Source organism: Protomyctophum bolini, assembly GCF_963924005.1.
Source record: "Protomyctophum bolini genome assembly, chromosome: 6".
NCBI lineage: Eukaryota > Metazoa > Chordata > Actinopteri > Myctophiformes > Myctophidae > Protomyctophum > Protomyctophum bolini.
In genome coordinates, this window is record NC_137867.1 from 9,138,438 (window position 1) to 9,155,425 (window position 16,988).

General features: G+C 40.9%; 1 protein-coding gene across 1 annotated transcript in view; it reads left to right on the top strand.

The window, feature by feature from the left end:
• Positions 1-3,143: 3,143 nt before the first annotated feature.
• tmc1 (transmembrane channel-like 1) overlaps positions 3,144-16,988 on the top strand; it is a gene marked incomplete at both ends in the record, with an annotated part of 28,656 nt that continues 14,811 nt past the window's right edge. Inside the window, 12 exons of the mRNA XM_080765665.1 lie at positions 3,144-3,149; positions 4,413-4,533; positions 5,459-5,482; positions 8,519-8,684; positions 8,856-9,032; positions 9,219-9,401; positions 9,695-9,785; positions 10,265-10,346; positions 10,432-10,538; positions 10,950-11,048; positions 12,784-12,926; positions 16,123-16,267. Of these exons, the coding sequence (XP_080621791.1) occupies positions 3,144-3,149; positions 4,413-4,533; positions 5,459-5,482; positions 8,519-8,684; positions 8,856-9,032; positions 9,219-9,401; positions 9,695-9,785; positions 10,265-10,346; positions 10,432-10,538; positions 10,950-11,048; positions 12,784-12,926; positions 16,123-16,267 (1,344 nt within the window). The remainder of the gene's footprint in view (positions 3,150-4,412; positions 4,534-5,458; positions 5,483-8,518; positions 8,685-8,855; positions 9,033-9,218; positions 9,402-9,694; positions 9,786-10,264; positions 10,347-10,431; positions 10,539-10,949; positions 11,049-12,783; positions 12,927-16,122; positions 16,268-16,988) is intronic.

Genomic DNA, 16,988 nt, shown 5'->3' on the forward strand with positions numbered 1-16,988 from the left:
GATCATTTCAGGAACAAGAGTCTCTCCTGAAATTGGCAACTGTAGTGTGTGTGTGTGTGTGTGTGTGCGTGTGTGTGTGTGTGTGTGTGCGTGTGTGTATGCGTGTGTGTGTGTGTGTGCTGTGTGTGTGTGTGTGTGTGTGTGTGTGGTCTCTCCTGAAATTGGCAACTTGTGTGTGTGTGTGTGTGTGTGTGTGTGTGTGTGTGGTCTCTCCTGAAATTGGCAACTTGTGTGTGTGTGTGTGTGTGTGTGTGTGTGTGTGTGTGTGTGTGTGTGTGGTGTGGTGGTGTGTGTCACACGCACAGTGGACTACAATATGCACACCGAAGCACAATGTACAATTGTACACATGTTTTGTACATACAGTGGAGTTGGGCATGTGTACATAGAGGCTACATAGACAAGAACATCCTCTTTTTTTTTTAGAGAGAGAGAGAGATTCAGGTGAGGACATTGTGAAGAATCATTGTCCTGATCCTTTCCTAGTTCAAAATGATTTGGGGAGTGGTTTAGTTTAGGAGAAGATTCAGGTTGGGGCTAGGGTCAGGCATTTAGAGGTTATGTCTAGGGGTCAGGGTTGTAGATATGCAAGTGTCAGCTGTCACACACTGAAAACAGCAGCTCTAGTGTGTGTGTGTGTGTGTGTGTGTGTGTGTGTGTGTGTGTGTGTGTGCCTCACTCACCTTTGGGCTTTTCCTGAAGCCATGCAGCTAACTTTAGCGTGAGAAACCTGATCTACTGCTTTATGCACAATGTTATTGCACGCACACTCTTTTCTTTACGCACATGCATGCACGCATAGTCGCATACACGGATGCACTCACATATGCATGCATTGCACACACTGACACAGGCTGTATGCAGGCACACATATAGGCTACAATACAACCACACAAACATGCACATGCTGCAAGATGATAGAAAGAAAAAAACATTTATTAAACGTATTTATTATAGGCTATAGCTTGTGCTATTACAGTAAACACACAAGTCTTGTTCTTGTTTTGTTCATTTCTGACAGTTTTTTCTCTTCTTTGTTTTGTAAATGTGTATGCTATATGGCTTCAGCCTATACCTTTTAGGTCAGAAATGTGGTTATTTTCTTTAACTTCCTTTGTATTGTCTGAAATTTTGTTACTACAGAATTGAATGAACTAAACTAAACTAAGCTAAACTAGAGTAACATCGTCCTCTAGAGGTTTACCAACACATTACATGTTTGTTTGAAAAGTCTCTCATGTCTTGTCAGCTATTGGTTCGCAAGTACTGTCCGGACTGATGGATATACAGTGATTCCACTTATAGATATAATTGATCTACTATTCTACTTCATTGTGTTTTTCTATGATTGTCAACGTTATAGTGTTTGGTGGTGATTGGCTTACTCACACACACACACACACACACACACACACACACACACACACACACACACACACACACACACACACACACACACACACACACACACACAGGGCTAGTATAGCCTACATAATGGCAGTTCATAATTCTTTTGAATTATTCATAGCTAGTGAAATTGCGCCGCTCTAGAGTTTCTATGGCGTCATTGTCCCCGTCTCAGACTGATGGGTAGCTGGGAAAAAGTGAACTTCTCATGCGAGATGAAACTCATCATGGACCAGTCTGCACACACACACACACACACACACACACACACACACACACACACACACACACACACACACACACACACACACACACACACACACACACACACACACACACACACACACACACACACACACACACACACACACACACACACACTCTCTCTCTCTCTCTCTCTCTCGTGTGTATTGGTAGGGACGGACAGGGAGAAGGTGCGTCTTCTCAAACCCAGCATTGTCCTCTGGATTGCAGAGGAGGTGCTGCTGCTGCTGATGATGTAGGACTCCACAAGACCAGAGGAGGTATAGAGCAACATGTCCCGCAACAATCTGATCGTCTCAGAGAGTGACAGTAAGAGATTCTTTAATATATTTGTGCAATCATCAAACCTTCTCTTCTTTCAATATTGTTGTGTGTAGGGGATGCATGGAGCTCGATAACTGATACCCGAATGTATCCGATAACAAGCTTAATGAGTACACGTTATCAATAAGCTTTGGGCTTATCAAGCCTGCTATCAAGCAGAGGCGATCGAGAAAATGAATGCAATCATCCATACTGGCACAAACATGTTGGTCTAAAAGTGTACTGATGCCTGCTATAACCAGTGCTGTCCGGGTAAAGAAAATGACACTTTTAAAGTGAGTGTACACATATTAACCAGTTTCTTTAATATAATGTTATTGGTAAAAAAGGTCAATTTCCTTCTGTTTGTTAGAAAAGTTCTGTATTTTAACTAAGGCCCTATAGAGCGTCGCAGTCCCTCCCCCTTTCAGAACGGCAAGTGGCCCAGGAAATCAAAAGCAATGCATTTTTCCCCATAGCCGTTTCTGAAAGTATTTATTTAAAGACGGTTACGCCGCGGGCAAAGCCAACTCGGATCGTGACAAATCATGACAATGAACACAATATTTTGGGGCCGATCAAATCATTAGAAAGAAGAAAATAAAGGCAGGAGACAAGACTATTTGTTTTGTTTTTCTTCTTATAAATTATTTGATCGGCCCAAAATATTGTGTTCGTTGTCATGATTTGTCACGATCCGAGTTGGCTTTGTCCGCGGCGTAACCGTCTTTAAATAAATACTTTCAGAAACGGCTATGGGAAAAATGCATTGCTTTTGATTTCCTGGATACTGGTTCTTTTCAGAATGTACTGTATTGTCTCCCATGTTTCCACGAAATAATAGAAAATGCTCGATAGTGGGCTCGATAAGAACCCGGCTCGATAAGCTTGATCGATAAGTTGCTCGTTATCAATAAAAGTTAACGAGGTCCATCCTTAGTTGTGTGACATCACAGCTTTAGGTGTTATATATACGCATGGCTGATTGGTAGGCCTACTTTGTCCGCGAGCCCCAGCTGTTGCGCATCAACAATTGCAGTTCGACAAGCTCACGGCATATGGTGTTGTGAGCTTGTAGACCAGGTGTTTTTGGTACACCATGATACTTAAGTGTAAACCCGGGCTTCGCTCTGTTCTTCACTCGAACCTTTGTGCTTCCAAAGGCAATAATGGGAGTATAGGATGAATGCAGCGATTATATGACACTTTACACAAAAAGAAAAAGACTAACATTAACAATCTGTCCTGCTCGTGTTATGCATACATGCCTTATACATACCCACATAGATAAACATGCATTATGATATATGTTTCTCTGCGTCATCCAACCACACACTTTCACATTTTAAATCGACCTTATTAAAAAACGTCTCTGCTTGGTAGAGTTGTAGAATATTGCAGTACAATACAGTGCGTGTGTGTGTGTAGAGAAGTGACTAATACAAAATTAATTTCAGTTTCCTTGAGATCACACAACCACATATTATAGCTATACCCGTCGCAATATGAAGACCAAGCACGCCAGCCCTGATTTGAGCACGTACGGGTTGTCTCTGTTTTTGACAGGTTTATACAGTATATAATTTTCTGGATCATAGATAGATTCTTTATCTCACAATATAGAGCTTTGGTTTGCACCATATATCCAATGCCCAACTATCCTTTACTTTTTGATACGTAATTTATTGTACTACGATACAAGTGAAAGTCGAGTTCACTCGAGTTAAAGTAGTAGAATAATTGCTTTTTTCAAGTACTTAAAGCTGCACTAAACTAACTTGCCTCTTTTACCCCGGTTTTGAACCCGGGTTCATTATATTTTATACCATTGATCTAGTAGAGCCTGCCTGCTTGCTCAGGGGATAAATTGAATCTTGACCACCGGGTCAGAATTCGTGTCAGATCCTGTGTCTAGGTGAGACATTATCTTTGACACAATCTAAATTCCAAATGTCTCAATAGAAGATGCACGCACGCGTGCGCGCGCATGCACTCACACTCACACGCGCGCACACACACAATTCAAGGTTTCTTTATCTTGTCTCCCGGAGGACAAATTTGTCTTTGACCCCAGGGACACGCCCTGTAGCATACAGATACAATACACAATATACAAGACAACAAAGGCACACAGTGACCCGTACAACATTTAAGTACCACACACACACACACACCAACATACCTAGTGCAAAAAAGGGGAAGAACATCACCTCAAAACCTTCGACCCCTACCCTGTCTGCCCACGCACACACACACGCACACCGCGCACACACACACACACACACACACACACACACAATATGCAGGCACGCCACCTCCTCTGCCACAAACACATACTGAACCCAGCGGCCTCTATCACGCATGCAGCTGGAGGTGCTGCTAACCCCCTGGCCACTGGCTGTGTCCCCCGTCCATGCCACCCTGTGTCCCCTCATTAGTGCCACTCAGTGTCTCGCAGTGTGCCCCTCCGCTGCGCTCGGCCGGCCACCAACCGCAATGACCTGTGCGTGCCGGCCACTCCGGTTTCACCACAGACAGACATCAAAGGGCCGCCCGCCCGTAAATATCTGTTCAGTCTGTCATCGTCGGCCTTTGTCCGGTGGATGTGGATATCCATGGAGGACAATGGAGCCAATGTGTAGACAATGAGGGATGGACAGGTACTGCAGACTAAAAGCTGTAGTGAAAGGGCTCGGTGTTGATGCTGTGTGTGTGTGTGTGTGTGTGTGTGTGTGTGTGTGTGTGTGTGTGTGTGTGTAGAGAGAGAAGTAAGTGACTTTTCCAAATGGTATGTCCTCATCACATTTGTGATAAAGGCTAATGGACGTTTTTAGCCAAATGAGTGTTTTTCATGCAAAGCAAAAGCAATTATCGCAATAAATCCCTAATTAAAGGGCAAATAAAAATGCTCCCTCACAACTGAGCGGTGCCAGACCAAATCTGACAAGGGCTAATATTTATTTTCCGCACTTGGCAGATTTGTCTGTGAACCTAAAAATGCAGATGAGAATCGTTGCTTCAGTCTACAGATTAACCTGCAATAGTTGGTGGGAAACTTTGACGATGGAGAGGGCCACTATATTTCCACGCTCACTCCAGAGGGCCACATTGCTATGTCGAATATAGCAAAAATAGCAGATCTACAAGCTCAAACTTGCTAGCTTGTAGATCTGCTATTTTTTTTGCTATATTCAAATTGAAATCTTGAATCGTTATTTGCTATTCTTGAATTATTTTAGAAAAATGAACATTTTGATGTAATTTCAAATGCCTTTAATTATACTTGTGTTGAGACTGAAGTAATTAAAGCGTGTCATGTTTGCATGTTGTCGAATTGTAACGGCTGAAACCAATATTATATCAGTATTCTGATATCAACCTGCAGGCCGCATTAAGTGATGGTGGGGGCCCCCTGTGGCCCCCGGGCCGCCAGTTGCCCGTCTATGTTCTAATGTATTGTTCTGTTTTTCTTCTTCTAACTCAGTTGGCGTTGGACTAGATGACACAGGTGAGTAGGATCTCACACACTTAATAACTCCTTAAAACCCTACTGGGGAAACTACCGTTACTGAAGAAATTAGCAGCATATAGCAGCATATCCTCTCCCGTTACGTGCATAAAATGTTTTCCTTTCAGTTGGATAAAGCATGTCCATAATATATTTCCTCTTTTCTGACCACCGAACCATTTAGCTGATGTTGGCACTGGATGTCGCCATGTGATCATCAGGTGGAAGATGCGTATACGCGTCTCCTCAATCAGATGATTCGCTTTTATTCTCAAGCAGAAACTTAATAACATGCCCCGAAGGCAGCTCTTTTCACAACGGTAATAGGATAGGAGGGCACTATAGGGACATCTGGGGCATTTTGCACCTATCCTGTATCCTTCACAACATTAACACTGCATGTGTGAGACACGGCACAATAAGGACGCCATTCTAACCAATCACAGAGCTGGATGTCTGCAAAGCGTCCAGGCCTTGAACCCTCCCTATATGATTGGCCCCATATAGAAACACACTGAAGCTCTTCATGCTTTATAGGGTTTTGATCTTTTGAATGTCGGATAGACCACGCAATAACAATTCTGTCCCATCTCGTCAACAAAAATCTAACATACTCATTGTATTTGTGTCATCAAAGAACTATATTATTTAGCCTGTGACGTTAACAAAATCATGTCATCGTCAACAATAAAAAATAATGGGGCAGCCCGTGGCATAGGCCTATATGAGGACAGGGGCTGTTTTGTATTGTTGCTCCCCCATCCCCTTTCCCCAAGAGGACCACAACGGAAACTATAGCAAAAGGAAGGACGGACGGACACACGGACGCAAAACATACTCTCTCCCCATGCCTTATTCGGCCTGGTGGAGACAACAATCTGTAAATGTATCCTTTTGAATGTATTTTCAATAATGTAATCAATCAATCAATCTTAAACCCAAACCACACCAATTGTTATATGGGCTGGTACGTGTGACCCAAGCGCACAGCAAAAGAGCTAGATGCAAGCCCGAGGGTATATTTATTCACAAAAGTCTTTTGGGAAAGAAGTGGTTGTTGTGGGTTTGGTGGCTCCAACTTAAGATTTGGAATCCGGAATACTGGAGGAGAGGAGAGAGGCAGGATAGGCGGACTTTGAACCTGACGCCAGGGGGTGCGACTGTCTGGCTATCGACTCCCGCGCGCACGCAAAGCGTGCGCGCGCGATTTTTTTGACCTTTATTTTATTATTTTAGCGTTTTTACAATGCCCTAACCCCTAAAAATGAGTTATTTAGGTAGTACAGCAGCTCACACACATACACACATGCACTACAGCCGTACAGCGAGGCATCATATCATGATAAGAGAGATGATTATAAACTACAGTCAGAAGCCATAAGTTAAGTTTGAAAAAAAAAAAAAAAAAAAAGAAATCTTTTTTTTTTTTTTTTTTTTGCCAGGGGGTGCAGTGCACCCCCTGCACCCCCTTTAAATCCGCCCATAAACCACCCTCGGAAAATAACAGAAGACTGGAGCTTTTGTAGAGGCAGTATAGTTGATTGTAGGACGGAAGGTGCAGAGATTGGCCAAAGAGAGCAGGTGTGCTGAGTCGAGCCATGTAGTAGTCAATGAGGGGGGAGAGAGGCCGAGTAGTGCTTGGATGTGAAGGTGAGCAGCGAGCCGTAACGCCACTGATTCGCCATGTAACATGCAACTTGTTGCATTGGTGCGGTTGTAGGGCGCGAACTGTTTTGTTGCAAGGAGTTGCGACTATAGTTGCATTGGTGCGGTTTGGCCTTTACTGTCTTTGCTGTTGGTGCCGTGCTGTTGTGACACCTGACCATGGGGATTAAATGGTGCTTTGTTCAGCACTTGATAATAAGCATTGATCATTATCATTTAATGGGAAGGTTATGTAACACTGATGAAGGCTTGAGGGCCGAAACGCGTACGTTGTGCAGTGGACCATGCCAACCATTCAATTCATCTTTTAGGGATGTTTCTGTTTCTGGGGGGGGGGGGGGGGGGTTCCTGTGTTAGGATGAATCTAAATTGAATAATCTTGTAAGTGATTCTGTGCCTGAAATATGTATTTGGAATTTGTAAGATACGTCATGGGCTGTGGTTAGCCATGATCTTGAGTTAGGATTACCATTACTGATTGTGTTTTGGTATGGTCTACCTGCTATATAATGGAGGCTGGGAAATTCATGTAAAGTGAATGTTGCCCATTGTATTTATGTCGGCCACATCGTCTTACATCATCTGTTAGTACCCCAAACAAACATTAAAGTCATAGACTTTTCTGGCAAATGATGCACGTCCTAAATGCTCTATATACAAACATTTAAAAAATCCCATAGACTTGGCTGCCATATGACGAAATCGTCAAAAGCCATGCATTGGAGGGGCTAGCGCCCATCAGAAAAAAGAAAAGAAAAAGACAGAAATAGAGAATAGAAGAGAACATTTTAATGAATGACCGATAGATAGATAGATAGATAGATAGATAGATAGATAGATAGATAGATAGATATAAATACAAATACCCATTCAATCCAGGAAAGCTTTTGTCATTTTTTGCTAGATATAGGAACATACGTTTGTCAGAAAACTGTTAGGATTTAAAAGGCATTTTTGGAATCTACCTCGGGTCTAAATGGATTAAGAAACAATCCGCACTCACAGAATACATTATTTGCAGGTTTTTTATGTATGTCCCAGTTTATTAAAAATCCAAAAACATCTGTGAGTGCATGTGGGTCATAAGACAGATAGATTGATCTTATCCCACAGGGTCCAGGAAATTCAGTTGGCAGTAGGCCTACAGCAGTTATGAAAAACATATTGATATTGTGATGTCACCATTTCACAGTTTTTTTCATTGGCACATTTGACTGTCAAGGCCTCCTGGAAGAAACCCTAAATACAAAGGGAAGACAACATCATTCATTGCACATAACAACCACACCAAGGGGTCTAATGAAGTACTGTCACCTCATAAACACATGAAAAACTGGATTGGTCAGGATCTAATTCCTGTTCTGTCCACAGGTGGTGGTGATGAAGATGATGAAGCTTCCTCTCGCCATGAGAGGAGGAGAGAACAGAGCAAACGGAGAGAGGCAAAGGGCAAAGGAGACGAAAGGAGAAAAGGGACTTCCAGGGCAGGCAGAGGGGGAGACACGTGTGAGGCAGCGAGAGCGGAGAAGATGGAAAGGCACGGGAAGAAGAGGAGGGAGAGGAGGAGGGGAGTGGATCAAAGTGAAAGGGAGAGAAGAGGAGAACAGGAGGAGGTGGAGGAGGAGGAGGAGGAGGAGGAGCAGGGAGCGGTCAGAGGGAGGAGCGGCAGGAAGGATAAAGGCAACAAGAACCTCAAAAATGAACAAAGGAGAAAAACGGAGCCCGGGGAGGAAGGAGAGGAAGAGGAAGGAGACGTGGCCACGGGAAGGAAGAAAAGCGACAAGCTCGCAGACACGAAGAAAGAGGACGGCAGCAAACAAGAGGAGGATAAGAAAACGAGCCGAGTGAAGGAGAAGAAAAAGCACAAGAAAGTAGTTGAGACGAGGTAAAACTTGACACGGTGATAAAAAAATTATTTTTTCGGAAAAGCTCCCATCATTTGTAGTTTAAAGGAAACGGAAGAATATTAGTTGAAAGAATATGGAAAACAGGTCAGCTATTCCAAACGTTCCTGGTATATGAGTCGAGTGAAATACATGCAGTATTTAAATCAAAACTGCCTTGCTCTCAGCTCCGAGGCAGCATCCAGCGATGATGAGGGCGAAGAAGAAGATGACAAAGAGGAGGTGAGACCAGAGAGTCTGTCTCCAGAGGAGCTTGAGAAGCTGAAGGAGGCGGTGGAGGAGAAGAAGAGACTCATCCAGACTCTGAGAGGAAAGCCCTGGCCCATGAAGAAGAAGCTCACCACCTTACGGTACAACATGGATCGCCATTAACAATCTGCTTATCGTTGTTGTCGGCAGTGTCGGGCACAAACCTCCTATCTCCACATTCCAACTTTTTTGTTAGAATTAAGGCCCTACTTGATCAAACTACAGCATTTACACAAAAGCATCAAAAGTAGCAGATGTAGAACAAAGCTGTCCCAACGATGGCTCCTCCCATAAACTCCTGACATGCCAGTTCACATTCATTTTTAGTAGATTAAATTTGACCTGAGACCCTGTAATGCTCTTTGAATGGAATGATGTGTGTGTTTTTTTGCAGAGAGTCCCAGGAGTTTATGGAGAAATATGAGGGGGCTTTGGGGAAAGGGAAAGGCAGGAAGCTGTACGCATACAAGGTCATGATGACCAAGGTACGCCTGTCTGTCTATCTACAATTTACAATTTAGGCATTTACTGTAGCAGACGCTCTTAATCCAGAGCGATTTACATTAAGCAAGAACAAAAGCATGGCAATACATCACATACATAAAAAGTAGTTATCATGAACATGCGTAAGCTAAGAAAGTAACCGTGGAATATGCACCTATACATATAAACTATACATACTACCGGTATACTATAATATACATATACTATAAAGTGATGTGAATACATAAAATGCAATTCTAGTGCCGTCTACATAACATGCTATAAGTCTGTATAAAATGCTATCCAATTCTACATAAAGTGCTTATCTAAGGGGCTAGGGCAAGTGCATCTACTATCGGTGTATCTGTCTGTCTGACCTGTACAGTATGTCTGTCTGACTTGTATGTGATCTGTCTTGTCGGTCCAAACTGCAATATAATTATATTACAATAATACCACAATTTTGTTTTTCCTTTTTTAGAAATGGATGAAGTTTCAACGGGACTTTGGAAACTTCAAAACGGCCTGCATTCCCTGGGAGATGAAAATCAAAGAGATTGAAAGTAGGATTATCACCCAGACACATGTCTCTTTGTTTCAGGTTTAAGGACGTTACGAGTCTCCGTTCTCTCTCTGTCTTAATTCCAGGTCATTTTGGATCGTCTGTCGCCTCCTACTTCATCTTTCTGAGGTGGATGTATGGCATCAACATGATCTTGTTTGGCCTGACCTTCGGCCTTGTCATGGTGCCAGAGGTACGAGGCCACACATCTGTCCATCAGAGACATTCTTTATGGAACCGCGAGGTTGTATTATATCGTGTTCTAGGAAACCATTTTATGACTGTGGCCCCTCAGTGGTGGACAGATTTTGTTATGCAACTTTTACATTTCAAAGACAAATATTATACTTTTGACTCCACTACGTGTCTATGAATGAAGTATGAACCACTCAAGCTCTATCTCGATCATTGTGAAAATAGCTGATCCACAAGCTCACAACGCGTCTCAGAATAGCTATTTTCACAATTGTTTTATTTGTGTTGCATTGAGAATTTGACTTTGTCATTTGTACTTTTTAATACTCAAGTATTCAACATGGACGACAACATAGTTGAGTAATATTGGACCAGGGGTATACTTTGACTGTACTTTGACTTCCACCAGGCACTGATGGGTAAGCAATACGGCAGCATGCCCAGGAAGACTGTCCCCAGGGCTGAGGAGACCAGTGCCATGGATTTTGCTGTCTTATGGGACTTTGGGGTCAGTACAGAACTCTACCTTCCAACCTAGGTTCTGCTTCCTTATGTTACACATGCATTGCATTTGTACGCCATTTTAAGACGTTGCTTTGGATTATGGTGCATTCACACGGGCAGGCGTAAAGATGCAAAGACGCAAAGAACACCAGTGAGGGGCAGCTACAGTATATGCATCATTGCGTCTTTGCATGCGTCATGTCGCTGGCTTCCATTGACAATGAATGGTAGACTACTTATGTTCCCACAATGCATCATTGCTATAGAGTGTTTGTTCAATAGCAGGGGGTCTCCCTGTCTAGACTAGAAAATACAATTTCAGGTCGGATACCAATTTCATAACTCATACAGGGTGCAGGCTAAACAAGTGAATTGGAAGTGATGAAACAAAAATACGAGCAGACAAAATTGGAAATGGAACGTACACAAGCTGACAAATGATCTTTGTGGGGTATAGTTTTCTACTACTGATGCAGTTGCACTTCTTTCATATTCATCTGTCATTGTTGACACTGTTTCAACTCAGGAGGAAAGCAGGATTCACCTCAACTAATGTCGTATCTTTTATCTGGAGACCCAGAAGATAAATTGGACGTTTGCCCAAACTTATGAAAATGGCAGATTTACAACCACACAACGCATCGCGAGCTTGTAGATCACCACTTAAAAAAAAATAATTATACAATTATTTGTATTTACTTTTTAATAGGATTTTTACTTTAGTCGTGGCCCATAACATTTGGTCTGTGACCTACAAATGACCATGCAGTGATCTACAGGGCTATATATTCAGACCTTCTTTATGTGATACAGGGCTATGCTCACAACTCAGATCTTCTCTATGTGATACAGGGCTATGCTCACAACTCAGATCTTCTCTATGTGATCTACAGGGCTATGCTCACTATACTCAGATCTTCTCTATGTGATACAGGGCTATGCTCACAACTCAGATCTTCTCTATGTGATCTACAGGGCTATGCTCACTATACTCAGATCTTCTCTATGTGATCTACAGGGCTATGCTCACAACTCAGATCTTCTCTATGTGATCTACAGGGCTATGCTCACTATAGTCAGATCTTCTCTATGTGATCTACAGGGCTATGCTCACTATACTCAGATCTTCTCTATGTGATCTACAGGGCTATGCTCACTATAGTCAGATCTTCTCTATGTGATACAGGGCTATGCTCACTATAGTCAGATCTTCTCTATGTGATCTACAGGGCTATGCTCACTATACTCAGATCTTCTCTATGTGATCTACAGGGCTATGCTCACTATAGTCAGATCTTCTCTATGTGATCTACAGGGCTATGCTCACTATAGTCAGATCTTCTCTATGTGATCTACAGGGCTATGCTCACTATAGTCAGATCTTCTCTATGTGATCTACAGGGCTATGCTCACTATAGTCAGATCTTCTCTATGTGATCTACAGGGCTATGCTCACTATAGTCAGATCTTCTCTATGTGATCTACAGGGCTATGCTCACAACTCAGATCTTCTCTATGTGATCTACAGGGCTATGCTCACTATAGTCAGATCTTCTCTATGTGATACAGGGCTATGCTCACTATAGTCAGATCTTCTCTATGTGATCTACAGGGCTATGCTCACTATAGTCAGATCTTCTCTATGTGATACAGGGCTATGCTCACTATACTCAGATCTTCTCTATGTGATCTACAGGGCTATGCTCACTATAGTCAGATCTTCTCTATGTGATCTACAGGGCTATGCTCAGTACTCGGTCCTCTTCTATGGATACTACAACAGCCAGCGCGCCATTGGCTGGCTCAAGTTCCGCATGCCGCTGTCCTACTTCCTGGTCGGCGTGGGAACCGTTGCCTATAGTTACATGGTGGTCATTAGAACGTAAGTACCTGCTGGGAGAAACTCACCTGGAGCTGGGAAACCAAATTGATCTCGCTCGTGTAGGTTAATCGAATATGCAAGAAGCAGTTTGTTTTGATACATTTCGTATTACTCTTGATTCCAAGTAATAAGTAATGTAATATTACTTTTTCTAAGGAGTAATAAGTAAAGTAAAGATATTACTCTCCTAAGAAATATTGCCCAACACTGCTGAGGACCCAGACCAAGCCTATGAGGCCTTTCTGTCCATCCTACTTAAACTATATGACAAGCACTGTCCACTAAAAACATCTACAAACAAAAATAAAAATAGACAGGATGAACCATGGATCACAAAAGGCCTAGAGAATGCATGCAAAAAGAAAAACGTATAGACTATTCATGAAACACAGAACGAAGGATGCAGAAAATAGATATAAAACATACAAGTATTATAAGGGCACAAAAGAAGGAGTATTATCATAAGCAATTAGAATATCATAGAAGAAATATACAAGGTAGTACTTGGAAAATATTAAATCGTATAATTAAAAAAGGTAAAGCAAAAGCAGAATATTCAAACCAATTTATTAAAGATAATGTAATACTAAATAAAACAAATGAAATAGCCAATGAATTTAACAACTTCTTTGTAAATGTAGGACCTAATTTAGGAAAAGAGATTGTGGAGCCGAGAGATACTACCAACTTAACCGAAAGAAATATCAGACAAAATCCATACTCTATATTCATTAGGTGTGTACAAACTGTACATGAAAAGGAAATCATAGAAATAGTGAAAAAAATCCAAAATAAAAAATCAACAGACAACACAGATATTGATAATGATGCTTGTCAAGGATATTATAAACACCATATTAACACCACTCACATATATATGCAACCAATCCTTCCTAACGGGCATCTTCCCTAGCAAAATGAAAACGGCAAAAGTCATTCCAATATTCAAAACCGGCGAAAAATCCCAATTCACAAATTACAGACCAATCTCTCTGCTCTCACAATTTTCCAAGATTCTAGAAAAGCTGTTTGTGGCCAGACTCGATATTTAAAGAACTATACTACTCGTATAGATAAAATAATAATATAAACATAACTTAATAAGTAACCATCAATATGGGTTCAGGGCGAATAGATCCACTTCAATGGCAGTCATATAGATCTAGTAGAACAGATATCGAAAGCAGTAGACGACAAACAATATACAGTAGGGGTATTCATTGACCTGAGAAAGGCCTTTGACACTATTCGTCATGAACTATTATTAAAAAAAACTGGAAAGATACGGTGTAAGAGGAACTGTAAACTCATGGTTAAAGAGCTACCTTGGAGATAGAACACAATTTGTGCATGAATGGTGTAGATTCTGAAGAGCAAAAAAATCATATGGAGTCCCACAGGTCTCTGTATTGGGTCCAAAGCTATTTATTATGTACATAAATGACCTCTGCGATGTATTGGAACAAATGAGCTGCGTCTTGTTTGCTGACGACACTAGTCTGTGCTGCTCAGGAAAACACCTAGATCAGCTCTCGGATACAGTTCAAAATGAGCTTACAATATTAAAGAAAGGGTTCGACATTAATAAACTGTCACTACATTTAAATAAAACTAAATTCATGATTTTCAGTAATCGATCAATTAACAGAGAGGCTAAAATTATGATAAACAAAGTGGAAATTGAACGAGTGTTTGAGAATAAATTCTTAGGTTATTCTCCCTTTCAATTATTGACAGTAAACTTAATTGGAAACCGCATATAAATAATCTAAGGACAAAATTATCTAAAACCATTGCTATAATGTATAAAGCTAGACCTATTCTAAACCAGAACTCACTATATATGCTGTATTGCTCCCTCGTACTCCCATACATCAATTAGTGTGTGGAGGTATGGGGGAACAAGTTACAACTATCCAGCCAATATTTCCATTCCATTTCCAAAAAAAGCCATAAGAATTGTCACCCAATCTGATTATTACGCACCAACCAACCTATTATTCATTCAATTAAACACCCTAAAACTCCAAGATATAGTAGATCTAAATACCGCAATAACAATGTATAAGGCACACAATCACCTGCTCCTGAGCTGTATCCAAGAGCTGTTCTGGCCTAGAGAGAGAGCCGCTACAACCTAAGAGGCACTGCCATATTCAAACAAACAAATGCTAGAGTAAACATCAAAGAGAGGTGCATATCGGGCAGAGGGGTCAAGCTGTGGAATGGATTGGATGACGAACTAAAAAAATTAATTAAAAATTTGTAGTATAGATCAAAAATAGTAGATACATATTATAGAACATTGATATGTTTTGTTTTCTCGTTTTGTGTTTTGTTTTGTTGTTTTTGTTCTTTTTTGTCTTGTTCCGGTTAACTGTATTGTCCTGTCTGTCTTTGTTTTTGTTTTTGTTTTATGTTATGTTATGTTTGTTTGTTTTTTTTATTAATTTTTTTCTTGTTTTTTTTCCCTTCTGTTGTTTGCTTTGTTGTATTATTTTACCTATGAAAGCCATTTATTTGTTAGAAGGGTAGGCACTATAAACTTCAAAAGGCTTCAAATAAACTAAACTAAACTAACTAAAAAGCATGCAAGTGCCAATGCCAATTTTAAGGTCACACAATTTCGATTCGATTTGACAATTTGATTTTTTTTGGTCAATCATTAAAGTTTCCAGATTTAGACCGATTTTCGCTAAGACTTATTTTATTTATGTGGTAGGGACAGTACATATTCATGAACAACACACATACATTTCTGTGTAAATACACTGGATTTACATCCGTAGTCCCCATACAGAAAACAAGCAACAATACAAAAAAGATCACATATAAACATTACTAAAAGGGTACAAACAGAAAAAACTGTTAAAACGGTAAAAAGGCCAAGTATTGACCTAAAATACAAGAAGACACTCAACAAAACTAATAAAACCTACATTTTAGCTAATTAAAAAATGTTCACATGTTTGATTATCCATGATCCATCCTTTTAGTTGGACCTTAAAAGATGTAGGATGACACTGTTATGTTAGTAGGTAGATTGCTAGTCTAGCCTGCACGTACCTCACATTCTTACACTAGAAATTTAATGTTAATGCTATAGGGTAACATTAGACAATCATGGGACACATTAGGCCTCTGGTTAATGGAAAGGATGTTACTACTGTAAATCAAATCAAATGTGTTGTTAAAGGATGGCCCGTAATGCCAACGAGACGGGTGGAGTGGATGACAACAGCTTCAACTTCAACTGGAAGGTGTTCACCAGCTGGGACTACCTGATAGGAAACCCTGAGACCGCTGACAACAAGTTTGCCTCCATCACCACCAGCTTCAAGGTATACCAAAATCTAAAGCGACTCAGGCACGGTCTGCCGTTATGTCTTCTTTATAGTTTTTTGGCTCAGTCGCAGAGCCAGACTATGCCCGGCCCTTCTGGCATCGGCTAGATTCGAAGTGCAAATACCACAAAATCGTACTTAAGTACAGTACTTAAAGGGACATTTCACCACTGGAAGAAACTGCAGTCACTCAATGTTTTTGGTTTTTTTTCCCATTGATATTGTTATTAGAAGTTAGGCATCGGTATAAAGTGTCATTTCAATCACATCATATAAATATTGTTATTTAAATATACATGGAATGACATATTCTGATTAAATTGCCTTGCCCACTCCCTTACATTAGATAACAGTAGCACAATTTGACATTTGCACTCTATGCCCAGAAAAAGAATGAAGTCTGTTTGACTAGGGTTTGACTGGATTGCTGGTTTACTACTAGTCCAGGAAGGAAGTGAGACTAGTGTCTATGATGTCACAGGCACTTTGAAATACTAAAATATCTAAAACCACATACTACACACATAAAACCTCAGGAAAGTGTTCTAAATCTTATTATTAACATAATTATTTATATTTTAAGTGGCCCTTTAAGTAAATGTAATTAGTTACATTCCACCAATGTCCTCACGCAGATGAGAGAGAGTGATTCAATGTATGCACTCGGTCTATCAGATAAAGGTCAGACTAATCATAACAGTTACCAATGCCATTTACC